Source organism: Oncorhynchus mykiss, chromosome 6, assembly GCF_013265735.2.
Source record: "Oncorhynchus mykiss isolate Arlee chromosome 6, USDA_OmykA_1.1, whole genome shotgun sequence".
Classification (NCBI taxonomy): Eukaryota; Metazoa; Chordata; class Actinopteri; order Salmoniformes; family Salmonidae; genus Oncorhynchus; species Oncorhynchus mykiss.
Genome location: NC_048570.1, coordinates 11,419,167 through 11,443,080, shown reverse-complemented (window position 1 = coordinate 11,443,080; position 23,914 = coordinate 11,419,167). Strand labels below are relative to the sequence as shown.

The following is a 23,914-nucleotide window of genomic DNA, read 5'->3' as shown; positions in this document are numbered from 1 at the left end:
GTGGTGAATGGAGTGACCGTAACGAGTCTGTCTGTTCTTCTGTTTTTTTTAATATGGAGTCCCTCCCTGCCCAGGGGAAGTTGTGGTATGTGAATCATCATGTCGGAGCGTTCCACCCAAGACTGATACAGTGTAATTATCACTGTATGGCTTTCGGATATGCCAAGTGTCTGTAGAAGAGAAAAGCTGAGATCAACACCATTATACCAGACACCCTGGACCCACTCCACCCTGGACCCACCCACCCACACCTACGTGTGAATGCTATTCACTGACTACAGCTCAGCGTTCAACATCATAGTTCCCCCAAAGCTCATCACTAAGCTAAGGATCCTGGGACTAAACACCTCCCTCTGCAACTGGATCCTGGACTTCCTGACGGGCCTCCCCCAGGTGGTGAGGGTAGGTAGCAACACATCTGGCACGCTGATCCTCAACACTGGAGCCCCTCAGGGGTGCGTACTCAGTCCCCTCCTGTACTCCCTGTTCACCCACGACTGCATGGCCAGGCATAACTTCAACACCATCATTAAGTTTGCAGACGACACAACAGTGGTAGGCCTGATCACCGACAACGACGAGACAGCCTATAGGGAGGAGGTCAGAGACCTGGCTGGGTGGTGCCAGAATAACAACCTATCTCTAAACGTAAACAAGACTAAGGAGATGATTGTGGACCACAGGAAAAGGAGGACCGAGCACGCCCCCATTCTCATCCACGGGGCTGTAGTGGAGCAGGTTGAGAGCTTCAAGTTCCTTGGTGTCCACATCAACAACAAACTAGAATAGTCCAAACACACCAAGACAGTTGTGAAGAGGGTACGTCAAAGCCTATTCCGCTTCAGGAAACTAAAAAGATTTGGCATGGGTCCTCAGATCCTCAAAGGGTTCTACAACTGCAACATCGAGAGCATCCTGACTGGTTGCATCACTGCCTGGTACGGCAATTGCTCGGCCTCTGACCGCAAGGAACTCGAGTGTAGTGCGAATGGCCCAGTACATCACTGGGGCTAAGCTGCCTGCCATCCAGGACCTCTACACCAGGCGGTTTCAGAGGAAGGCCCTAAAAATGGTCAAAGACCTCAGCCACCCCAGTCATAGACTGTCTCTCTACTACCAAGCGGTACCAGACTGCCAAATCTGGAACAAAAAGGCTTCTCAACAACAGTTTTTACCCCCAAACCTTAAGACTCCTGAACAGGTAATCAAATAGCTACCTGGACTATTTACACTGTGTGCGCCCCCCAAACCCTTTTTTACGCTGCTGCTACTCTCTGTTTATCAAATATGCATAGTCACTTTAACTATACATTCATGTACATACTACCTCAATTGGCCCGACCAACCAGTGCTCCCGCACATTGGCTAACCGGGATATCTGCATTGTGTCCCGCCACCCACCACCCGCTAACCCCTCTTTACGCTACTGCTACTCTCTGTTCATCATATATGCATAGTCACTTTAACCATATCTACATGTACATACTACCTCAATCAGCCTGACTAACCGGTGCCTGTATATAGCCTCGCTACTGTTATTTTCCACTGTCTTTTAACTGTTGTTTTTATTTCTTTACTTACCTATTGTTCACCTAATACAATTTTTGCACTGTTGGTTAGAATCTGTATGTAAGCATTTCACTGTAAGGTCTACTACACCTGTTGTATTCAGTGCACGTGACAAATAAACTTAGATTTGATTTGTGGAAAAGTAGATTGTTGTATGGATTGTTGCAATTGTGGTGGGAACCATGAAGCTACATCTTTGAAATGCCCGAAGAAGGCGAAAGAGAATGCGGGTGCCAGAGGCAGGGCTGTCTAGAGCGTTTCATATCAAATTCAATTTTATTTGTCACATACACGTGTTTAGCAGATGTTATTGCAGGTGTAGCAAAATGCTTGTGTTTCTAGCTCCAGCAGTGCAGTAATATCTAACAGGTAATATCTAACAATACACACAATCTAAAGTGAAATTTACTTAAGAATTTACTTAATTTACTTAAGAATATATCAATATTTGGATGAGCAATGTCAGAGGAGCATAGACTAAGGTACAGTAGAATAGGACAAAATACAGTATATGCAAATGAGATGACTAATGCAAAATATGTAAACATTATTAAAGTGACTAGTGTTCCAATTATTAAAGTGGCCAGTGATTTCAAGTCTATGAATAGGGCAGCAGCCACTAATGTGCTAGTGATGGCTATTTAACAGTCTGATGGCCTTGAGATAGAAGCTGTCAATGTAGAGGCTGTCAAAAGATTTGAGGGAACGAATTGTCTGGAGACTCCACGGTGTTGGATAGGCCTTCACTGCAGCCTGCAGAGTTTGCCTCTTATAAGGATATGGATATGTTACATATTAATTTTTAAGTAGGTGGACTTTGGGTTTTTGGCAATGGTGATTAATTGCGCTGCCGGAGTGGAGAAGAAGTCCAGTAAGATTGCTGTCATTTTGTCTGCGGCAATGAGCTATAACAAGAATGCGATCTGCACTAGAACGGTTCCTGGGATTGAAAGATCTTTCAGTGGTGGAGTTATATGGAGTGCCACCCTCTCATTCCCCACAGCCTGAGAAGGGAGATATGGAATTTTGTTTATTAAGAAGTGGGACTTATTTTTTATTTGTTACGTTTCAGTTTGTGTGGAATAAGGTCCCAACTCCCCATTTTTTGCCTGTACGGTTTCCTTTTTTCGCCCCAGGCCAGTTGGTGGCGGTAATGCACCATAAACGTTGGATGCCAACCGCCGTTAAACCGCAACAAAGAAGGTTGCAAAGCCTGTTTACGCGGAAGTTGTTTCAAACTCAAAGATGGCGGAAGAAGAGAACCCTCTTGCCGAATTTGAACAAATTGACTTTTTAAAAGATCGACATGTACGATTCTTTCAAAGATGTCTTCAAGTTTTACCAGAGAGATATTCATCATTAGAAACAAGCAGGTACATATGTTGGCATGAATAATTATCTCTTATTTTCATTTGACAACGTCTTCGCTAGCCAGAATGCTAATGAGTGACAGACGAGCCTGCCAGTGCCGCTGTCATCAGGCCAAAAGTGTTTTTGTTAATTAACGCTAGCTAGCTATAGCATTTTCAGACAACATACTCAATATAAAAATTGCAACTAAACATTGGTGCCTTTTGCAATGCAACCAACTGAATTAGCTTGCTACCGTTAGGTACCTAACGTTAGGTACGTTTTATGGACATCCTATTATCTCGAGATAGTTAGCCAGTCAGCCTAAAATGTAACTATCACATAGAGTTGGCCAACTTTAGATTTGATTCAGTTATGGCCACTACTATCCGTGATCCTTGGGACATCCCTGGCTTAAACCCGAACCTCTACCCTAGCCGAGGAACGCTCAACTCCGTTCTCTTATATCGAGACGGATATAAATACATAGGTTTTTAATAAACGTAAATCAAATACGACCGACTGTTTCCTTGTTGAGATAACATTATATTCAATTTTGGAGCAACAGCAATGAGCAAACAATAGGTTGTATTTGATTAACGTATAATGACTCAAGACGGAGCCAGATATAAAAATAGTCTAACCAGAAGGAAAAAAACATCCTCCTACTACTGCTGGCCGTTGCAGATTCTGCCATTACAATCCCAAAGTTGCAGGCTACACCAGGGTCGGCAACATTTTCCATTTGGAGTGTCAATTTATCATACAATTTCTACGGATCTGCTGCCAGTTACGATTGGTGGTGACTCTGTTGTTGGTAGAAAATCCTGCAACCAGTTATTAAAACTCTGCCTCAATATGATAACTGAATTGAGCATTCCACAGCTACCCTAACCTTTTACCCTTACCTTAACCATTGTAAACGTCAACTTCAATGGGTTAGGGACGTCTCAGTGATCCATGTTAGCACTGACCATTCAGATATAGCTTGCTAGTTAGTGGCCATACCTGCCATAGCTTAGTGGCTGTAGCTGGAGTTCTGCTATCATGCCAACTCCCTGTCACTCATTCTGTCATTGTCATGCCAACAACACAAACAGGTCTGGACTGGGACCAGGCTTAGTTGGTCATTTAAAAGCATAGATACATAATACAGCACACATTATTTATTAGTGGTTTTCAAAAACAAACTAGCTATCTAAGTGGTGCACTTGGATTGTTTGGAGTCCTCTAGCTATCCAACTAACACATGGTGTTGGCTATCCAGCTGTCATCATGTAAAGTAACCACTCATATGATTTAGTTTTCAGTTCTTACCTCAAATATGCTGTGGCTAATTCTAATAGTATAATATTACTAGGTGAATAAATGTTTGTTTACCTTTGTCCCTCCCTGTCTAGGTTGACCATTGTGTTCTTTGCGCTCTCTGGTCTTGATGTCCTGGATTCTCTTAATGTAATAGACAAGCCCAGCTTGATTGAATGGGTCTACTCACTACAAGTCATTCCTACAGAAGACCGTAAGTGCTGCGTTGTAGATTATATTGTTTTTGGGCATTCATGTTTCAACGGCCTTCAGGAGGCTTCCAAGCACGCACACGTAATTCACTTAATTTTGGTGGAACAGAAGAAGGGAGAAATTAACAGTCAGCTAAAACCAACTGAGTTTTTTTGTATCCCTTGGTAAACTGTTGGCTACTAAAAAGCAACCATTTAGCCTAGTCTTCTCTGGTTTAGGGGTTATTTGCTCTCTACTCTTAGATTATGTGCATAATACACTGTGCCAAGTACAGTCGATCAGTGTGAATTCTAGGGCCATTTAGCTATAACAGTTCTGTTCTGAACACCTCCAAAACAAAGGTCATGTGGTTTGGTAAGAAGAATACCCCTCTTCCCACAGGTGTTATTATTACATCTGAGGGTTTAGAGTTTGAGGTAGTCACCTCATACAAGTACTTGGGAGTATGGCTAGATGGTGCACTGTCCTTCTCTCAGCACATATCAAAGGTGTAGGCTAAAGTTAAATCTAGACTTGGTTTCCTCTATTGTAACTCTATCGTAAAGTCAAACTAACCCTGATTTAGATGACCATCCTACCCATGCTAGATTACGGAGACACAATTTATAGCTCGGCAGGTAAGGGTGCTCTCGAGCGGCTAGATGTTCTTTCCCATTCGGCCATCAGATTTTCCACCAATACTCCTTATAGGACCAATTCACTGCACTCTATACTCCTCTGTGAACTGGTCATCTCTGTGAACCTGACGCAAGACCCACTGGTTGATGCTTCTTTATAAACCCTTTTCGGCCTCACTCCCCCCCAATCTGGGATATCTTCTGCAGCCCTCATCCTCCACATAAACACCCGTTCTGCCAGTCACATTCTGTTAAAGGTCCCCAAAGCGCACACATCCCTGGGTCACTCGTCTTTTCAGTTTGCTGCAGCTAGCGACTGGAACGAGCTGCAACAAACACTCAAACGGGACAGTTTTATCTCAATCTCTTCATTCAAAGACTTAATCATGGTGACTGTTACTGACAGTTGTGGCTGCTTTGTGTGATGTATTGTTGTCTCTACCTTCTTGACCTTTGTGCTGTTGTCTGTGCCCAATAATTTTTGTACCATGTTTTTGTGCTGCTACCATGTTGTGTTGCTACAATGCTGTTTTGTCATGTTTTGCTGTCTTAGGTCTCTCTTTATGTAGTGTTGTGTCTCTCTTGTTGTGATGTGTGTTTTGTCCTATATTTATATTGTATTTATTTATTTATTAATCCCAGGCCCCTGTCCCCGCAGGAGGCCTTTTGGTAGGCCGTCATTGTAAATAAGAATTTGTTCTTAACTGACTTGCCTAGTTCAATTTTAAAAAATGTGTCAGGCATTTACATAGGTTGTAGAAGTGCTCATATGTACTAGAGTTTGCGAGGCATGTATTTGGCCAGCAGCCATACTTTGTCACTTGCCCCACCCAACATCCTGTAGTTTGCATATTTTAAAGAGCTCACTCCTCTGGATGATGGGCCAACTCTGACCATCTGCTCAGTGCTCACTTTTTAAATTATTCAGGCGCTGAACGCAAATCAAATCTTATTGGTCACATACACATATTTAGCAGATGTTATTGCAGGTGTATTGAAATGCTTGTGTTTCTAGCTCCAACAGTGCAGTAATATCTAACAATTCACAACAATACACACACGTCTAAAAGTAAAATAATGTAATTAATAAATACATTTATATTACAACAAGCAATGTTGGAGTGGCATTGACTAAAATAGAGTAGAATATAATACAGTATATGCATATGAGATGAGTAAAGCTGTATGTAAACATTATTAAAGTGACCAGTGTTCCATTATTAAGAACTTATTTGTCCATTGGACACAGAAAGCTACAAACATATGTTACTTGTCTGGCCTGCTAATATTCAGAGAATTACATCTCTCCTTTATAAAGCTGACCTTATAGCTAGCTACCCGCTAGATGGCAGCATTGCGCCTAGTTGAGTTGCCCTGCAGCAACAGACAATGACTTGTGTTTATGGAGTGTTATAAAATAGTATCAGAGTAGGAGTGCTGATCTAGGATCGCTTTATGAATATGGGATCTGATTTTAGAACAGTACACACAGAATCTATTTATGCATTCATTTCCTTAAATTTAATTTATTATTATTATTATTATTAAAGGTTTTTATTTTTTTTAGCTGGTAGATCAGCTTTAATATTGCAGATACAGTGGGGCAAAAAAGTATTTAGTCAGACACCAATTGTGCAAGTTCTCCCACTTAAAAAGATGAGGCCTGTACTTTTCATCATAGATACACTTCAACTATGACAGACACAATGAGAAAAAAAAATCCAGAAAATCACATTGTAGGATTTTTAATGAATTTATTTGCAAATTATGCTGGAAAATAAGTATTTGGACAATAACAAAAGTTTCTCAATACTTTGTTATATACCCTTTGTTGGCAATAAGAGGTCAAACGTTTTCTGTAAGTCTTCACAAGGTTTTGGCCCATTCCTCCATGCAGATCTCCTCTAGAGCAGTGATGTTTTGGGGCTGTTGCTGGGCAACACGGACTTTCAACTCCCTCCAAAGATTTTCTATGGGGTTGAGATCTGGAGACTGACTAGGCCACTCCAGGACCTTGAAATGCTTCTTACGAACACACTCCTTCGTTGCCCGGGCGGTGTGTTTGGGATCATTGTCATGCTGAAAGACCCAGCCACGTTTCATCCTCAATGCCCTTGCTGATGGAAGGAGGTTTTCACTCAAAATCTCACGATACATGGCCCCATTCATTCTTTCCTTTACACGGATCAGTCGTCCTGGTCCCTTTGCAGAAAAACAGCCCCAAAGCATGATGTTTCCACCCCCATGCTTCACAGTAGGTATGGTGTTCTTTGGATGCAACTCGAGTTTTTACCAAAAAGTTCAATTTTGGTTTCATCTGACCATATGACATTCTCCCAATCTTCTTCTGGATCATCCAAATGCTCTCTAGCAAACTTCAGACGGGCCTGGACATGTACTATCTTAAGCAGTGGGACACGTCTGGCACTGTAGGATTTGAGTCCCTGGCTGCGTAGTGTGTTACTGATGGTAGGCTTTGTTACTTTGGTCCCAGCTCTCTGCAGGTCATTCACTAGGTCCCCCCGTGTGGTTCTGGGATTTTTGCTCACCGTTCTTGTGATCATTTTGACCCCACAGGGTGAGATCTTGCATGGAGCCCCAGATCAAGGGAGATTATCAGTGGTCTTGTATGTCTTCCATTTCCTAATAATTGCTCCCACAGTTGATTTCTTCAAACCAAGCTGCTTACCTATTGCAGATTCAGTCTTCCCAGCCTGGTGCAGGTCTACAATTTTGTTTCTGGTGTCCTTTGACAGCTCTTTGGTCTTGGCCATAGTGGAGTTTGGAGTGTGACTGTTTGAGGTTGTGGACAGGTGCCTTTTATACTGGTAACAAGTTCAAACAGGTGCCATTAATACAGGTAATGAGTGGAGGACAGAGGAGCCTCTTAAAGAAGAAGTTACAGGTCTGTGAGAGCCAGAAATCTTGCTTGTTTGTAGGTGACCAAATACTTATTTTCCACCATATTTAACAAATAAATTCATTAAAAATCCTACAGTGTAATTTTCTGGATTTTTTTCTCCTCATTTTGTCTGTCATAGTTTAAGTGTACCTATGATGAAAATTACAGGCCTCTCATCTTTTTAAGTGGGAGAACATGCACAATTGGTGGCTGACTAAATACTTTTTTGCCCCACTGTAGATGGTGGCTTCCATGAATGCAATTGTCTGCATCATTTCCAATCCCATCCCCCCCCATATATTTTTGTGTGTGTGTACACACACAGTACCAGTCAAATGTCGACACACCTACTAATTTCAGGTTTTTCTTATTTTCTACATTGTAGAATAATAGTGAAGACATCAAAACTATGAAATAACACATCGAAGCATGTAGTAACCAAAAAAGTGACAAATCAAAATATATTTTATATTTGCCTTGATGACATCTTTGTACACTCTTGGCATTCTCTCAACCTGCTTCATGAGGAATGCTTTTCCAACGGTCTTGAAGGAGTTCCCACATTCTGAGCACATTTTGGCTGCTTTTCCTTCACTCTACGTTCCAACTCATCCCAAACTATCTCAATTGAGTTGAGGTCGGGTGATTGTGGAGACCAGGTCATCTGATGCAGCACTCCATCACTCTCCTTCTTGATCAAATAGTCCTTACACAGACTGGAGGTGTGTTGGGTCATTGTCCTGTTGAAAACAAATTATAGTCCCACTGGAATTCTAAATAAATCACTGACAGTGTCACCAGCAAAGCACCACCACACCTCCTCCATGCTTCACGGTGGGAACCACATATGCAGAGATCATCCGTTCACCTTCTCTGGCTCTTACAAAGACACGACCGTTGGAAACAAAAATCTCAAATTTGGACTCGTCAGACTAAAGGACATACAGTGCCTTGCGAAAGAATTAGGCCCCCTTGAACTTAGCGACCTTTTGCCACATTTCAGGCTTCAAACATAAAGATATAAAACTGTATTTTTTTGTGAAGAATCAACAACAAGTGGGACACAATCATGAAGTGGAACGACATTTATTGGATATTTCAAACTTTTTTAACAAATCAAAAACTGAAAAATTGGGCGTGCAAAATTATTCAGCCCCTTTACTTTCAGTGCAGCAAACTCTCTCCAGAAGTTCAGTGAGGATCTCTGAATGATCCAATGTTGACCTAAATGACTAATGATGATAAATACAATCCACCTGTGTGTAATCAAGTCTCTGTATAAATGCACCTGCACTGTGATAGTCTCAGAAGTCCGTTAAAAGCGCAGAGAGCATCATGAAGAACAAGGAACACACCAGGCAGGTCCGAGATACTGTTGTGAAGAAGTTTAAAGCCGGATTTGGATACAAAAAGATTTCCCAAGCTTTAAACATCCCAAGGAGCACTGTGCAAGCGATAATATTGAAATGGAAGGAGTATCAGACCACTGCAAATCTACCAAGACCTGGCCGTCCCTCTAAACTTTCAGCTCATACAAGGAGAAGACTGATCAGAGATGCAGCCAAGAGGCCCATGATCACTCTGGATGAACTGCAGAGATCTACAGCTGAGGTGGGAGACTCTGTCCATAGGACAACAATCAGTCGTATATTGCACAAATCTGGCCTTTATGGAAGAGTGGCAAGAAGAAAGCCATTTCTTAAAGATATCCATAAAAAGTGTTGTTTAAAGTTTGCCACAAGCCACCTGGGAGACACACCAAACATGTGGAAGAAGGTGCTCTGGTCAGATGAAACCAAAATTGAACTTTTTGGCAACAATGCAAAACGTTATGTTTGGCGTAAAAGCAACACCCTGAACACACCATCCCCACTGTCAAACATGGTGGTGGCAGCATCATGGTTTGGGCCTGCTTTTCTTCAGCAGGGAAGATGGTTAAAATTGATGGGAAGATGGATGGAGCCAAATACAGGACCATTCTGGAAGAAAACCTGATGGAGTCTGCAAAAGACCTGAGACTGGGACGGAGATTTGTCTTCCAACAAGACAATGATCCAAAACATAAAGCAAAATCTACAATGGAATGGTTCAAAAATAAACATATCCAGGTGTTAGAATGGCCAAGTCAAAGTCCAGACCTGAATCCAATTGAGAATCTGTGGAAAGAACTGAAAACTGCTGTTCACAAATGCTCTCCATCCAACCTCACTGAGCTCGAGCTGTTTTGCAAGGAGGAATGGGAAAAATTTTCAGTCTCTCGATGTGCAAAACTGATAGACATACCCCAAGCGACTTACAGCTGTAATCGCAGCAAAAGGTGGCGCTACAAAGTATTAACTTAAGGGGGCTGAATAATTTTGCACGCCCAATTTTTCAGTTTTTGATTTGTTAAAAAAGTTTGAAATATCCAATAAATGTCGTTCCACTTCATGATTGTGTCCCACTTGTTGTTGATTCTTCACAAAAAAATACAGTTTTATATCTTTATGTTTGGAGCCTGAAATGTGGCAAAAGGTCACAAAGTTCAAGGGGGCCGAATACTTTCGCAAGGCACTGTATTTCCACCGGTCTAATGTCCATTGCTTGTGTTTCTTGGCCCAAGCAAGTCTCTTCTTATTATTGGTGTCTTTTAGTAGTGGTTTCTTTGCAGCAATTTGATCATGAAGGCCTGATTCACACAGTCCCCTCTGAACAGTTGATGTTGAGATGTGTCTGTTACTTGAACTCTGAATCATTTCTTTTGGCTGCAATCTGAGGTGGAGTTTATTCTAATGAATTTATTCTCTGCAGTAGAGGTAATTCTGGGTCTTCCTTTCCTGTGGCGGTCCTCATGAGAGCTAGTTTCATCCCTTGATGGTTTTTACGACTGCTCTTGAAGAAACTTTCAATGTTCTTGAAATGTTCTGTATTGACTGACCTTCATGTCTTAAAGTAATGATGGACTGTCGTTTCTCTATGCTTATTTGAGCTGTTCTTGCCATAATATGGACTTGATATTTTACCAAGTAGGGCTATCTTCTGTATACCTCCCCTACCTTGTCACTACACAACTGATTGGCTCAATAAGAAGGAAATAAATTCCTCAAATGAACTTTTAACAAGGAACACCTGCTAATTGAAATTTATTCAAGGTGACTACTCATGAAGCTGGTTGAGAGAATGCCAAGAGTGTGCAAAGCTGTCATCAAGGCAAAGGGTGGCTCCTTTAAAGAATATAACATATATTTTGATTTGTTAAACACTTTTTTTGGTTACTACATGATTCCATATGTGTTATTTCATAGTTTTGATGTCTTCACTATTATTCTACACTGTAGAAGATTGTAAAGAAATAGAATATTGACAGTATTTTTTACAATAGTAATCTTTTGTTTGTTTTTGAGGTCCCATCCTTCAGCTAAACCCCTCCCATCTATCTCTGAATATCTGCCATATATTTTTCAACTGTGCTGTGATGTTTCACAAAAGTTCTGAACATGTCTATTCTCATAGTTCCAACAGAGACACATTTTTGCTAAAAGTGTTATATTATTGATCAATATGTTTTTTAAAAATCACCCAGCAGTGCCATTTGCAGAGTTAGCTCCAGGTAAATGTTGCAATTCTTCAGCCATTTGTGAACCTGCATCCACAAACAAGCTGCATAGGGACAGTACCAAAACAAATGATCTAATGAATCTGTCTCTTTGCAGCAAAACCTGCAGATCTGGGATAGTTGTATCCCCCATATATATAACATTCTATTGGTTGCAAGAATTTTGAATAATCATTTTAAATTGGAAAAACTCAAAGTTTTGAATCGAGCATCGTTTTGTTTATCAGTTAAAACAAATGTGCCATGGAATCGGTACATCAAATCTTTTCCCAGCTATTTTTCAGTCTATATGGCACATCTGTCACTTTTTTGGTCCTTAAATGAAACTGGTATACTTTATTATTTATCCCAATTTGCTTTAACCAATTTGGTCTTTAATGCAGGGCCGACAGACAAGTTCCTTACTTTCTCCCCCTTCCACTTGCCTCTTCCATTTTTGTGGTAATCCTGCAGTTAGTTGGTTGTAATTTTGAGTAGAGCAGACATTTCCATATATTTTTCGTTAGCTGCCTGTATGACAACTTCACCAGTCCTATTTATGATATAATTTACATAGATTATACCATTTAAAATATAAATAAATACTAATATATATATATTTTTTATCAATTAGTATATTTGAGTTTAACCATACTCTTTGTTGGTGGATTAAACTGAAATTGCATCCAACTTTCTATGGTTTGTTTTAAAAATAGCGATATTCTGGAGATTTCATTTTCAAATATCTGAAAGTGATAGGTTGTAATCTGAATAAAGGGAAAAAAGCTCATCTTGAACATGGGGTGAGACTTTCTTACTAATCTGCTAGAATATCAGTTTGGATTAAAGTATACGCCTTTAGTGAGAATTCTAATGCTTTAATATTTAATCATTTCTGCCCTCCAAATTCATATTCATTATATAAATAGGCCTGTTTAATTTTGTCTGGCTTGTCGTATCGTATAAAATAATATTTTTTTGCTCATATAATTTCAAAAGCAAGATGTTAAGTGTAAACAGGGCCATAGTTAATCTGCAGTATGATTAAGGAGTTAATCGGGTGATCTTTCCATGTTTATGTCGTCTGGCATTACCATTGTTTCTCATACAACAAAATCCAATTCAAATATTTTGTGTGCCTCCCCCCAGAATCCAATTTAGGACGTTGTGGGTTTCGAGGGTCATCACACATTGGAGTTCCATACAGCACCTCCAAGGTATTGATCCTGAAACACATCCTTGTTCAACGTATTGATTAAGTGGTTGCCATTAAAGGGATAGTTTGAAATGTTTTGCAATATAGCCCTTTATCTACTTCCCTAGAGTCAGATGAATTTGTGGATACCATTTATGCGTACAGTATGAAGGAAGTTAGAGGTAGTTTCATGAGCCAATTCTAACTAGTGTTAGTGCAATGACTGGAAGTCTTCGGGATCAGCTAGCATGCTTCCCTTTAAATGTCTTTGGCTGTGTTGACACAGGCACCCCAATCTGGTATTTTGCCCAATGATTGACATTAGTGCTGATCTGATTGGTCCAAAAACTGAAAGAAATTCTGAATTGGGCTGTCTGTGTAACACAGCCTATATAAGCTAGCTGATTCAATCAATTTGCCTCCCCAGGGCCCAGGAGTATCCCACCCGTATGACAGTGGCCATGTGGCCATGACGTACACTGGCCTGGCCTGCCTGGTCCTACTGGGGGACGACCTGAGTCGTGTCAATAAGGAGGCCTGTCTGATGGGCCTGAAAGCCCTGCAGCTGGAGGACGGAAGGTAAACACCCAGTCACTCTCCTCTGTCTTTACCATATCTACTAACAATGAGTTACTGTTTTTCTTTTTCTTTCTTCCTGGTAGTGCCTTGAGCAAGTCCCTTAACATACACAATTGCTCCAGGGGCACTGTGCCTGATCCAATGCTTCCAACCCAATGAGGGGTGGGTGTTCGGTTGTGAGCATAATGACACATTTCTGTTTCTTGTCCAAGAACACATTTCTGTTGTTCTTGGACAAGTATTCTTCTGTGAGTTTTTGGTACTTTATAGGTCTTTGTGCTTTATCTGAAAGGAGACCCTGTTTAACCATGTCAAATTGGGCGACCACTGTGTGAGACAGATCACGCGTCTTGTTTGAAAGTATTGTTCTGAGAGGATTTAACCAGTAAAACACTTTGACACATCACACCTCATCCTTACTAGTAGAAAAAAAAAAAAATCGATTTAACATCTGCCGTGATGTCTGATTCCAGTTTCTATGCGGTCCCAGAGGGAAGTGAAAATGACATGAGGTTTGTGTACTGCGCAGCATGCATCTGCTACATGCTCGATGACTGGTCAGGCATGGACATCAAGAAGGCCATCGACTACATCAGGGGAAGTATGGTAAGTCAGCTGTTTCACTTAGTCTCTGTCATCAAGCGTCCTGTGGCCCTGAGCCTTGTCAGTATTCTCTAGAAGGGTTCAATCCTCAACCGCTGACCTCTTCCTACTAAATGTACTCTCAAATACTCAAATCTACTTGCTAGATTGTAAAACTGTTTTAAACCGACATTGGTTTAACACAGTGTTTATTTCTCGTATCATAGACAACATGTCAGAGAGGTAGGTCTAGGTCAAACAGCTCATCTTGAAGGTGCATTGGAATCAAAGGGCCCTCCCCTGTTAACAGCCTGACTTTAACAACCCTCTCTACAGTCCACGACTTCAGAGAGAAACAGTTCACACAGAATTCACCCCAAAACAAAATGTCTGTGGGTTTTGTTACCATCCTGTCTTCATTCTCCCCTCTGCAAGTTACAGGGGGCTGGCCAGACGGGGGTTAGGAGAGCAGGCACTACTGGATCCTGCTCGGTATAATGATAGTGATGGTCTCCCCTGTGACCTCCCCTGTGATTTCCCCCCTTTGTTCCTATGTAATCCAACAGAAGATGATATAATCCAGTCTACAGTCCACAGGGCAGGCAGCGGTATTCCTGTTTAGGTGGCTGTAGTGGATAACACTGAGCTGTGGTGTGTGTGTGTTGTTTGGACCATGATGTTGGCTGGTTTTTAAGAGGACTCCGGGGTTATTCTCAGATGCCTATAAATAGAGGATATGATCCCACGGGAGGAAAGGCCTTTACTGCACTCTAATCCTCTTACTCATTCAAATTTGGTTGGATTTTATCTCCTGGGGCATGGAGCTCCAGTAAACCTCACTACCTTCAAAATTGTTACTTCCTCATTGTTATTGTCCCCAAAGCTGGTCTGTCTCATCAAGTGTGTGTATGAAGTGTGGTTTCGTACGGTATGCAAGCAGCACTGTTGACATGGATTGCTCCACGTGGTTAATTGAGCAGCTTGTTTCCTGATCTCTCCTTACATCATAGATCACATCTGTCACACCACACTTGATCTGAAAGTTATTACATGGTTTCAGTGATGGCTATCCATCCCTCACATGGTCTTTGGTGCTATGTTTGTCTAATAGAATGTTGTTTTTGCTTCTTTAGTCATATGACAATGGCATTGGCCAAGGGGCTGGATTGGAATCGCATGGTGAGTATGACATGCAGCACTGGAGATTGATGGATATTATGGTTCTAGAAAGGGATTAGCCATTAGTCCAAAACCATATTAGAACAAATGTCCTTTTTAAAAAAAAATGTTTATCGCTTTGGTACTATTTTTCCCAAGTATGTGGTACATTTTCACAACTCTTAATACAAAACTCCAAAACTGGTCACACAACTTGTAACACAGCCAGTCTTTCATTCAAAACCTGTCATGGTGCATTCATTTGGATTGTAAAACCACACAACCATTGATTCAAAATGTTAGTTGATTGTGAAATGTAATGAGAACATTGGTTTAATCACCAAAACGCAACAAAATAATACACTATATATACAAAAGTATGTGAACAACCCTTTCAATTTGGCTATTTCGGCCACACCCGTTGCTGACAGGTGTATTACATCGAGCACACAGCCATGCAATCTCCATAGACAAACATTGGCAGTCGAATGGCCTTACTGAAGAGATCAGACTTTCAACATGGCACCGTCATAGGATGCCACCTTTCCAACAGGTCAGGTGGTCAAATTTCTGTCCTGCTACAGCTGCCCTGGTCAACTGTGAGTGCTGTTATTGTGAACTGGAAACGTCTAGGAGCAACAACGGCTCAGCCACAAAGTGGTAGGCCACACAAGCTTTGTGGCAACAGTTTGGGGAAGGCCCTTTCCTGTTTCAGCATGACAATGCCCCCGTGCACAAAGTGAGGTCCATACTGAAATGGTTTGTTGAGATCGGTGTTGAAGAACTTGACTAGCCTGCACAGAGCCCTGTCTCAATACCATCAAACACCTTTGGGAAGAATTAGAACGCGGTCTGCGAGCCAGGCCTTATCGCCCAACATCAGTGCCCGACCTCACTAATGCTCTTGTGGCTGAATGGAAAGAAGTGTTTCAACATCTAATGGAAAGCCTTCCCAGAAGTGTGGAGGCTGTTATAGCAGCAAAGGCGGGACCAGCTTCTGATATTAATGCCTGTGATTTTGGAATGAGATGTTCGACGAGCAGGTGTCCACATACTTTTGATCATGTAGTGTATCATTTTGACGTAGTCGTTTTAACTACTAGTTAATCCGGTAGCAAACAATTTAAGATACGTGTTTCAAATCGCCCTTAGAAGTGCTGAAGTTAGGCTTCCCGAGTGGCGCAGCAGTCTAAGGCACTGCCTCGTAGTGTTGTCATAACCGGCCGTGACCGGGAGTCCCATAGAGCACAATTGGCCCAGCATCATCTGAGTTAGGGGAGGGTTTGGCTGGAAGGCTTTACTTGGCGCATCGCGCTCTTGCGACTCCTTGTGGCGGTGCGGCTGTCTTCCGGGTTAAACAAACTGGTGTTAAAAAGCGTGGCTTGGCAGATCATTTTTCGAAGGACGCATGACTCAACCTTCGCCGAACCCGAACCCGTTGGGGAGTTGCAGCGATGACACAAGATCGTAATCCCGAAATTGTGGAGAAAAAGTGGGTAAAATGAATATGCTACAGTACTGTAAATTACAGATTACAGTTTTCACATGAGGCAATACACTTACATTATTGACTGAAAATATAGGGTCACGAATCATGGATGGGCCCGAAACCATGCCTGAACCTCACCTCTGCTGGCTGGAACCTGACATTGTCCCACACGATGACGTCCTACCACATCATGTCCTACCACACCATCTTCTGAGATAGCTGCGCTCATGGAAATGTTTCCCCCACGTTGTCCAGGCACTTGGACGGTCGCCCGTTGGTCGATGAGGTTCCGACCCACAAAGCCGTTATTTGGCCAGGTTGAATCCCGCTTCATCAACAAAGATATACTTGTGATTCATGATTCACAGCAGCATTAAGCACCATCACCCTCTAAAATTATATTTTGGTTAGTTAAATTTACAGTATAGTTCCAGAATGATATTGTGAAGTAGCATGTGCATTAATAGTAACAGTAATACAGTATATAGTGCTGTACCTGAACATACTCGGCCCGCAGCTGTTTCACCCGGTCGTTGTTTCTCTCAAAAGGCACCAGGTAAATGTCTTTCATAGATACCTGGTACCTCTTCAAAAGGTGGGCGATTTGTTGGTAGGCTGATGGATGCCACATTGGCAAAGGTGTCATCGTTCTCCTCAAAGATGTGTTTTATTTCAGACAGCGTATGTCATTTCTGGCCCTCACCATTTCCACCACTGCCCACTCCTGCTGGTTGGTCAGCACATGGCCACGCCATTGTGAACATCGCATTGTGAAAGGCAGTTACTTAACATGAAAGGTATTTCTATATGAAACACTGATTAGGTTTGATGAAAAAATGACTGTGTGATTTTGTGTGTTGTACTTAGTCAATTGAAAATGTGCTTAAAAAGTTTTGGGGGAGGGGGGGATAAAACATTTTTTTAATGATATGTTTGGAGTTTTGTACTAAGAGTTTTGACATTTTACCACATGCTTGTGAAAATAATACCAAAACGAATTCCTGACAATGAAACCCTATTATTCCAGGGAAACCCTCAGGCTTAGCTAAGCTACTGCTGGGAGAGATCTGCGTAATGAAACCATGGCACGTTACACAAAGCATTTCTATCAGTTCAACTTAAAGTAATAAAAACTTTAAAAAAGTGGAAATTATAGCATTTTATTCAACCCTGGATGCAAACTATACAATTTTTATGGGGGAAACGTCTTGATTATTCGTATTATCTCAAATAGGTAGGTACACACATTCCTCTTAACTATCTGCAGAGTGCAAGGTCCTCCCTCATTGTTAATGGCCTCCACACAGAGCTGTTCCCCGGGCCTCTGCATCTCCCCCCACAATTACAGCTCTGCAGTTGGGAAGTGATAAGAAGGTTCTGATGCTGATGTTGTGACAGTTGAAACGGGTGATGGATAGTGGCGCTGTGCCGGTGGCTTATAAACCCTGTCATTAAGCATTCTGTCTGCCAGGTGGGTCCACGTTCTGTGCCGTCGCAGCCCTGAGTCTGATGGGTAAATTAGAGGAGATGTTCAGCCAGCGCGAGCTGAACAGGATACGTCGCTGGTGCATGATGAGACAGCAGAACGGCTTCCAAGGCCGCCCCAACAAGCCCGTCGACACGTGCTACTCCTTCTGGGTGGGCGCCACACTGGAGGTAACAGGAACTATGCTGGAACCTCCGCAGACATGCCAGCGTACCATTACAGTCCATTAACGTTGCTCTATTATCGAAGCGTCCAGTCCATTAATAAAATATGTTGGTAGTATGCTGTGATGTACATGTAGCAGCCCATACTCCCCTTATGTTAAAAACCTTTTTGGAGTGATGCAGTTCAATGTGTGCCGGTGCTGTTACGGATGGTCCGCCCCCAATAACGGTGTTGTTCATAATGTCATAAATAACAAGAAAGGTGCATGCCATGCATCCAATGGGACTGGGTGGCATTAGCATACGGTCTGGGAGCTCTCACTAAAGTGTCAGTGATGGCGTGTTTAGCCAACTGTCACTGTGCAATGTTTATGGAACAGTGGAACAGGAGATGGTCAGGAATAGACCTGAGTCTTGAGAAATGGGCTCTGGATACATACAGTGAGTGTACAAAACATTGAGTTGCACCCCTCCCCCCACCCCCAGAACAGCCTCAATTTGTCGGCGCATTGATTCTACAAGGTGTCAAGCGTTCCATGGGGATGCCGGCCCATATGGACTCCAATGCTTCCCACAGTTGTCAATTTGGCTGAATGTCCTTTGGGTGGTTGACAATTCTTGATACACACAGGAAACTGTTTAGCGTGATAAACCCAGCAGAATTGCAGTCCTTCACACACTTTGTTGTGTCTACACTTGACCCTTATAATCCTAAATCTAACCTATCCCATTCTCAGCTCCTAGACGTCTTTCAGTATACTAATTTCGAGAAGAACCGGAACTACATCTTGTCCACTCAGGACCGTTTGGTGGGCGGCTTCGCTAAGTGGCCAGACAGTCACCCAGGTAAGGTTACAGGTGTGGAGAGGGTGGGAGGGAGTGTTGGCCTTGTTAGTGGAAACCTCTCCGTAAACCAACACGCAGGTGTGGAGAGGGTGGGAGGGAGTGTTGGCCTTGTTAGTGGAAACCTCTCCGTAAGCCAACACGCAGGTGGCTGGGATGTCTAATTGATGAGGTGATTGTCCAGAACGAGCCCTCAGGACACAGCAGAGGAACAGGCCTCACAAAACAGGAACTGTTTGCTTCTCAGGCCATGGAGAAGGAGAATGTAGAGAACAATAAGACAAAACTGTTACGCAAAATGATTGTGAGTGCATACAGTGTAGTCTAATAGTTGTTTTAAAATAATTTTGTCCCACCAGTGTGTATGTAGTATTTCATAGTTTGTATGTTAATTTGTTTTTAAAGTCCCAAATGCAGTTAAAAGATATTGTACACAGAAGCACTAAACAGAAAATCTTCGTCATCATTGAAGTACACATGAATTATTTTAAAAACATTTCCACGGGACCTTGAGTCATAATTCATGTTGAAATGGCTCTTTTAATTGATTTGGATGTCTGCTTCCAAGCTGTTGTCTTTTCATTATAATTCAATAATGGTATATTTTACAATGCCTGGAAGGCTTTTAGTAGGGTCCCACGGGAGATGGATCATGGTGCATTATTTATGCTCCCTTAAAGGGCCAGTCCAACAACAACACATCCATTGACTGTTGTATTTGTTGTTATTACTCAAAGACTGCAATTTAGGTCAATTTTGTATGTACTGTTCTTCTCTCAGGTAATGTGTACCAACCTATTCATAGGTTCCTAAGAAAAGAGAAATCTTGATAAATGTAGGATTACTATTTAAAATCACATTAGAAGTTCTATAGAGTAGAAGACTTATCAAAAGACAAAGTATGGAAAAGTGTTGATGTTTGACTCAAGACATATACTAAACAAAAAATATAAACGCAACATGCAACAATTTCATTGATTTTACTGAGTTACAGTTCGTATGAGGAAATCAGTTAATTGAAATAAAGTAATTAGGCCCTAATCTATGGATTTCACATGACTGGAAATTCAGATATGCATCTGTTGGTCACACAATGGGCATCTGGATCTCGTCACAGTATTTTGGTACATTTAAATTGCCATCTATAAAATGCGTTTGTGTTTTGTCTGTGGCTTATGCCTGTCCATACCATAACCCCACCGCCACCATGGGGCAATCTGTTCACAACGTTGACATCAGCAAATCACTCGCCCACACAATGCCATACACGTAGTCTGCAGTTGTGAGGCCGGTTGGACGTATTGCCAAATTCTCTAAAACGATGTTGGAGGCGGCTTATGGTGTAGAAATTTAACGTTAAATTCTCTGGCAACAGCTCTGGTAGACATTCCTGCCGTCAGTATCCCAACTTGAGAATTCTGAGGCATTGTGTTGTGTGACGAAACTGCACATTTTAGAGTGGCCATTTATTGTCCCCAGCACAACGTGCAGCTGTTTAATCAGCTTCTTGATATGCCACACCTGTCAGGTGGATGGATTATATTGGCAAAGGAGAAATGTTAATTAACGGATGTAAACAAATTTCTGCACAAAATGTGAGCAAAATAAACATTTTGTGCATATGGAAAATTTCTGGGATCTTATATTTCAGCGCATGAAACATGGGAGCAACACTACATGCTGCGTTAATTTTTTTGGTCAGTGAAATTGAGAACACAGCCAGATGTATTGGCAACCTGCTAATTATCATGTCAAGATCTGTTTTATTTATAAGCGTGTAGTCAGTCCATCGTGACTGGTTGATGTATGCCGTTTTGGTAGCATGTTATATGATCTCTATTATTTACTTCATGATATTTTATGTACGGCAAATGTAAGGTTGTTAAAGGTGCTGTGTGGAACTGGTTTTCTATGTGATTTAAAAGCCCATGGCCACGTTCCAGGCTGACTACATTGCAGACACCTGCCATATGTCACAATGCCTGGATAGGTGTTTAACATATCTTGCTAACCACATAATTTGGGCTCCCGAGTGGCGCAGATTGTCTAAGGCACTGCAGACACCCTTGTTCGAATCCAGGCTGTGATTGGGGGTCCCATAGGGCTGTGCACAATTGGCCCAGCGTCATCTGGGTTTGGCCGGTGTAGACTGTCATTGTAAATAAGAATTTGTTATTAACTGACTTGCCTAGTTAAATAAAGGTTAAATACATGTTTTAAAAATCATATGATATAGCAATCTGATGTCCAACTGTGCAGTCGGTGATGTGGAACTACATGAAATGGACCTGGAACGCAACCAAGGCCACAGTGCCTTTTAAAGTGGCAGGTGCTGAGGCGTGTCACTTGGCTGACCTACTTTCCTCCTCTCTCCCGTCTGTTCCAGACCCACTGCACGCCTACTTCGGGATCTGTGGCCTGTCTCTGATAGGAGAGGCCAACCTGCGGCGAGTTCACCCCGCCCTAAACGTGAGCCAGAGGGCCTTTGAGTATCTGCAGCATCTGCACCGGACGTGGAGAGGCACCTGCACCTGACGGCCAAACCGCTGTGCCCTGCCCCAGCCTCCAAGCACTACCACAGCCCCTAAGCCATGCACAGCCCCCCCCAAACTTACCTTAGCAATAGAAATGATAGTGGGTACACAAAGGACACAGTCCCACTGAAATGGTTGGGAGAGGTGAATAAATAAATGATCGGGTCCATCAATAATTGAGAGCAAACTGGCGGAGTAGACGCTCAGGCCGGGAGAGAGCTCATTCTGCTTAGTGTCACATGAGCCAGATTCAGTGTTAGCTGTTTTTGAGTGATGTGTTGACTTCCCTTCCTCTGAGACGTTCTTTAAAAGACTGAACTTCTAGCTGCTAGATCAGGGATGGGCAACTGGCGATGTGCACCCTTGTTTCTAAGCCCACGGATCAATTTCCCAAAATATTATTTTTGAGTAAAAAACGGTGGAACTCAGTTGGGGTTTTAACTTAATGTTGAGGGTTAGAATAGTAGAATACACAAGGTCAAATTTCTACATTTGGTTGTGCATCAGAAGTTTTTCCTCTTCTGTCAGTCACTGACGGTCACTGAATTAGCCCATGCCAGCTAACATTTGTAAGCTTGATAAATTAGCTGGCTAGACTATCTAACCTGGTCAAATTATAGACCGTGGGACCCCTGTTGATTTTCTTAGTCGTTCTCAATCCGATATCATATTCAAAACTGCTAATATTTCTCTACTCTATGGCAAATGAGTAGAATTGCAAGAAATGTGTTAGAAAATTGCTATGTCTTATCTCCGCCCCATGGCAAAATGTGTAGAATTTAGTAAAATGTAACTCTAAAACAAATGATCTCTGCTGTCAATACGGGGGCCTCTAAGATGTTTTGCTTGAAACAACATTTCACTTAGGGCCCCCAAATGGTTAGGGCCAGCTCTGACTACATGTTGAGGTATGGAAGTATGTATGCAGACCCGCGAGCCACTGCAGCCCTTCATGATGAGCTCAGATTATTTGTGGACCCTCCCCCCCACCCCCACCCCCATCAAAGTTGCCCATCCCTGTGCTTGATTCACTAGGTTTGTATTCTCAAAAGATCTCAGAACATTTGAATTCATTTTACTGACTTTTTGCCTCTAATTGTGTGTTCTTTGGTCAAAATGTTCTCGTCGAAAACCAACATGGTCGCTACACCAATCAAGCCTCTTGTATTTATCCAGGATCAGTGTGTTTTTAGCATCTGTATTTTGTTAACCTGTGTAGGTGGCTCCAGATATATTAACCGGTGTAGGTGGCCCCAGACATATTGTCGGGTTATGGCAGTGTGCTGTGCTCCTCAAGGCTGCCAAGTTCCTCAGACTTAATTCCCTTCTCTGAAATGTGCCTCACACAGCAGACTGTGGGCTCTCTAACCTGGGAGGGTCCTTAATAACTGTATGGACTTGCCTGTCACTGCAGATGAGTATTATTGAGTCAAAATACACATGAATGTTTGCCTTGACATGAACAACTATATAGAAAGTAAGTGAAATTGAATTTATTTTTTCTATACTTTATAGAAATATTGAGTGTAGATAATATATAAATATCAATGTGATCTCTATCATGCAAGTGCTCAAAATCTAATCGTTGCTATTTCAGTGAGATAGGAGGATTTGATATGCAATGTTGATATGTGAAATAAATAATAGCATATTGTCTTTATCATGTCAAATCAACTAAACATGTGCTAAAACTGGCTTGGCAGTGCATATTTATGTGAAATGAATAAAAATGCCTAACTTTTCATTGGTTCAGTGTGAGTTAGTAGCCTGTTAATGTTTCTGTGAAAATGAACAGTTAAATGTCATTATTGTCAGAGTTATGTCTAAAATCTAATTGAGGATATTGACCTTTTTCTGCTATAAAATGTATACAGCTTCCAACCTTTCATGTGACATCACATAAATCATATCACTAGCCCTAGGAGTACTTTACTTAGGTTACATAATAGCATCTGTTTTCCCCGTGAAATCTAGTAGTTAAAGATAAATGACAGTTTTTTTTCGTATTCTTTGCTCAATCCAGTGGCATGCAGGGTTCATAATGTGGCCTTGTTGCGCACGGTTACTTCCAGAATGGACCACATTGTTTGCTGGTGGCATTGGGTGTATGACATGGGCCTTCAAAGACCCACCCCACCCACTTATGTGTTTCTACCACGTGTCCAATGAGGTGAAATCCGCGTGAAGCTGCCATCTGGTGACAACGACGCCATGCATGGAACAAGTGGCATCGCCAGTAATTACGCACAACTTAATCCTCTCAACCACCGACCTATCCAATAGAATTCACATATTTATCATAAAACAGTTGTCTTAATAGGTGGTATTCGTTACAGAACGAAATAATGTTGATT

The 23,914-nt window shown here is 41.9% G+C and overlaps 1 protein-coding gene across 1 annotated transcript; it reads left to right on the top strand.

Annotated features, from left to right (window-relative positions):
- The first annotated feature begins 2,770 nt into the window (after positions 1 to 2,770).
- Positions 2,771 to 23,302, top strand: pggt1b (protein geranylgeranyltransferase type I, beta subunit). The gene is made up of 9 exons (XM_021605235.2): positions 2,771 to 2,942; positions 4,320 to 4,438; positions 12,680 to 12,747; positions 13,153 to 13,304; positions 13,778 to 13,910; positions 15,020 to 15,065; positions 18,005 to 18,189; positions 18,921 to 19,029; positions 21,413 to 23,302. Exons 1-9 carry the CDS (start codon positions 2,815 to 2,817, stop codon positions 21,559 to 21,561), a joined length of 1,089 nt encoding a protein of 362 aa, XP_021460910.1. The 5' UTR covers positions 2,771 to 2,814; the 3' UTR covers positions 21,562 to 23,302.
- Positions 23,303 to 23,914: the final 612 nt, after the last annotated feature.

Bases quoted from the DNA above. Each gene is read 5' to 3' on its own strand.
- pggt1b (XM_021605235.2), top strand. From the start codon at position 2,815: ATGGCGGAAGAAGAGAACCCTCTTGCCGAATTTGAACAAATTGACTTT. The intron at 4,439-12,679 runs GTAAGTGCTGCG...GCCTCCCCCCAG, and splicing joins AGTCATTCCTACAGAAGACC to AATCCAATTTAGGACGTTGT. The intron at 13,911-15,019 runs GTAAGTCAGCTG...TTGCTTCTTTAG, and splicing joins ACTACATCAGGGGAAGTATG to TCATATGACAATGGCATTGG.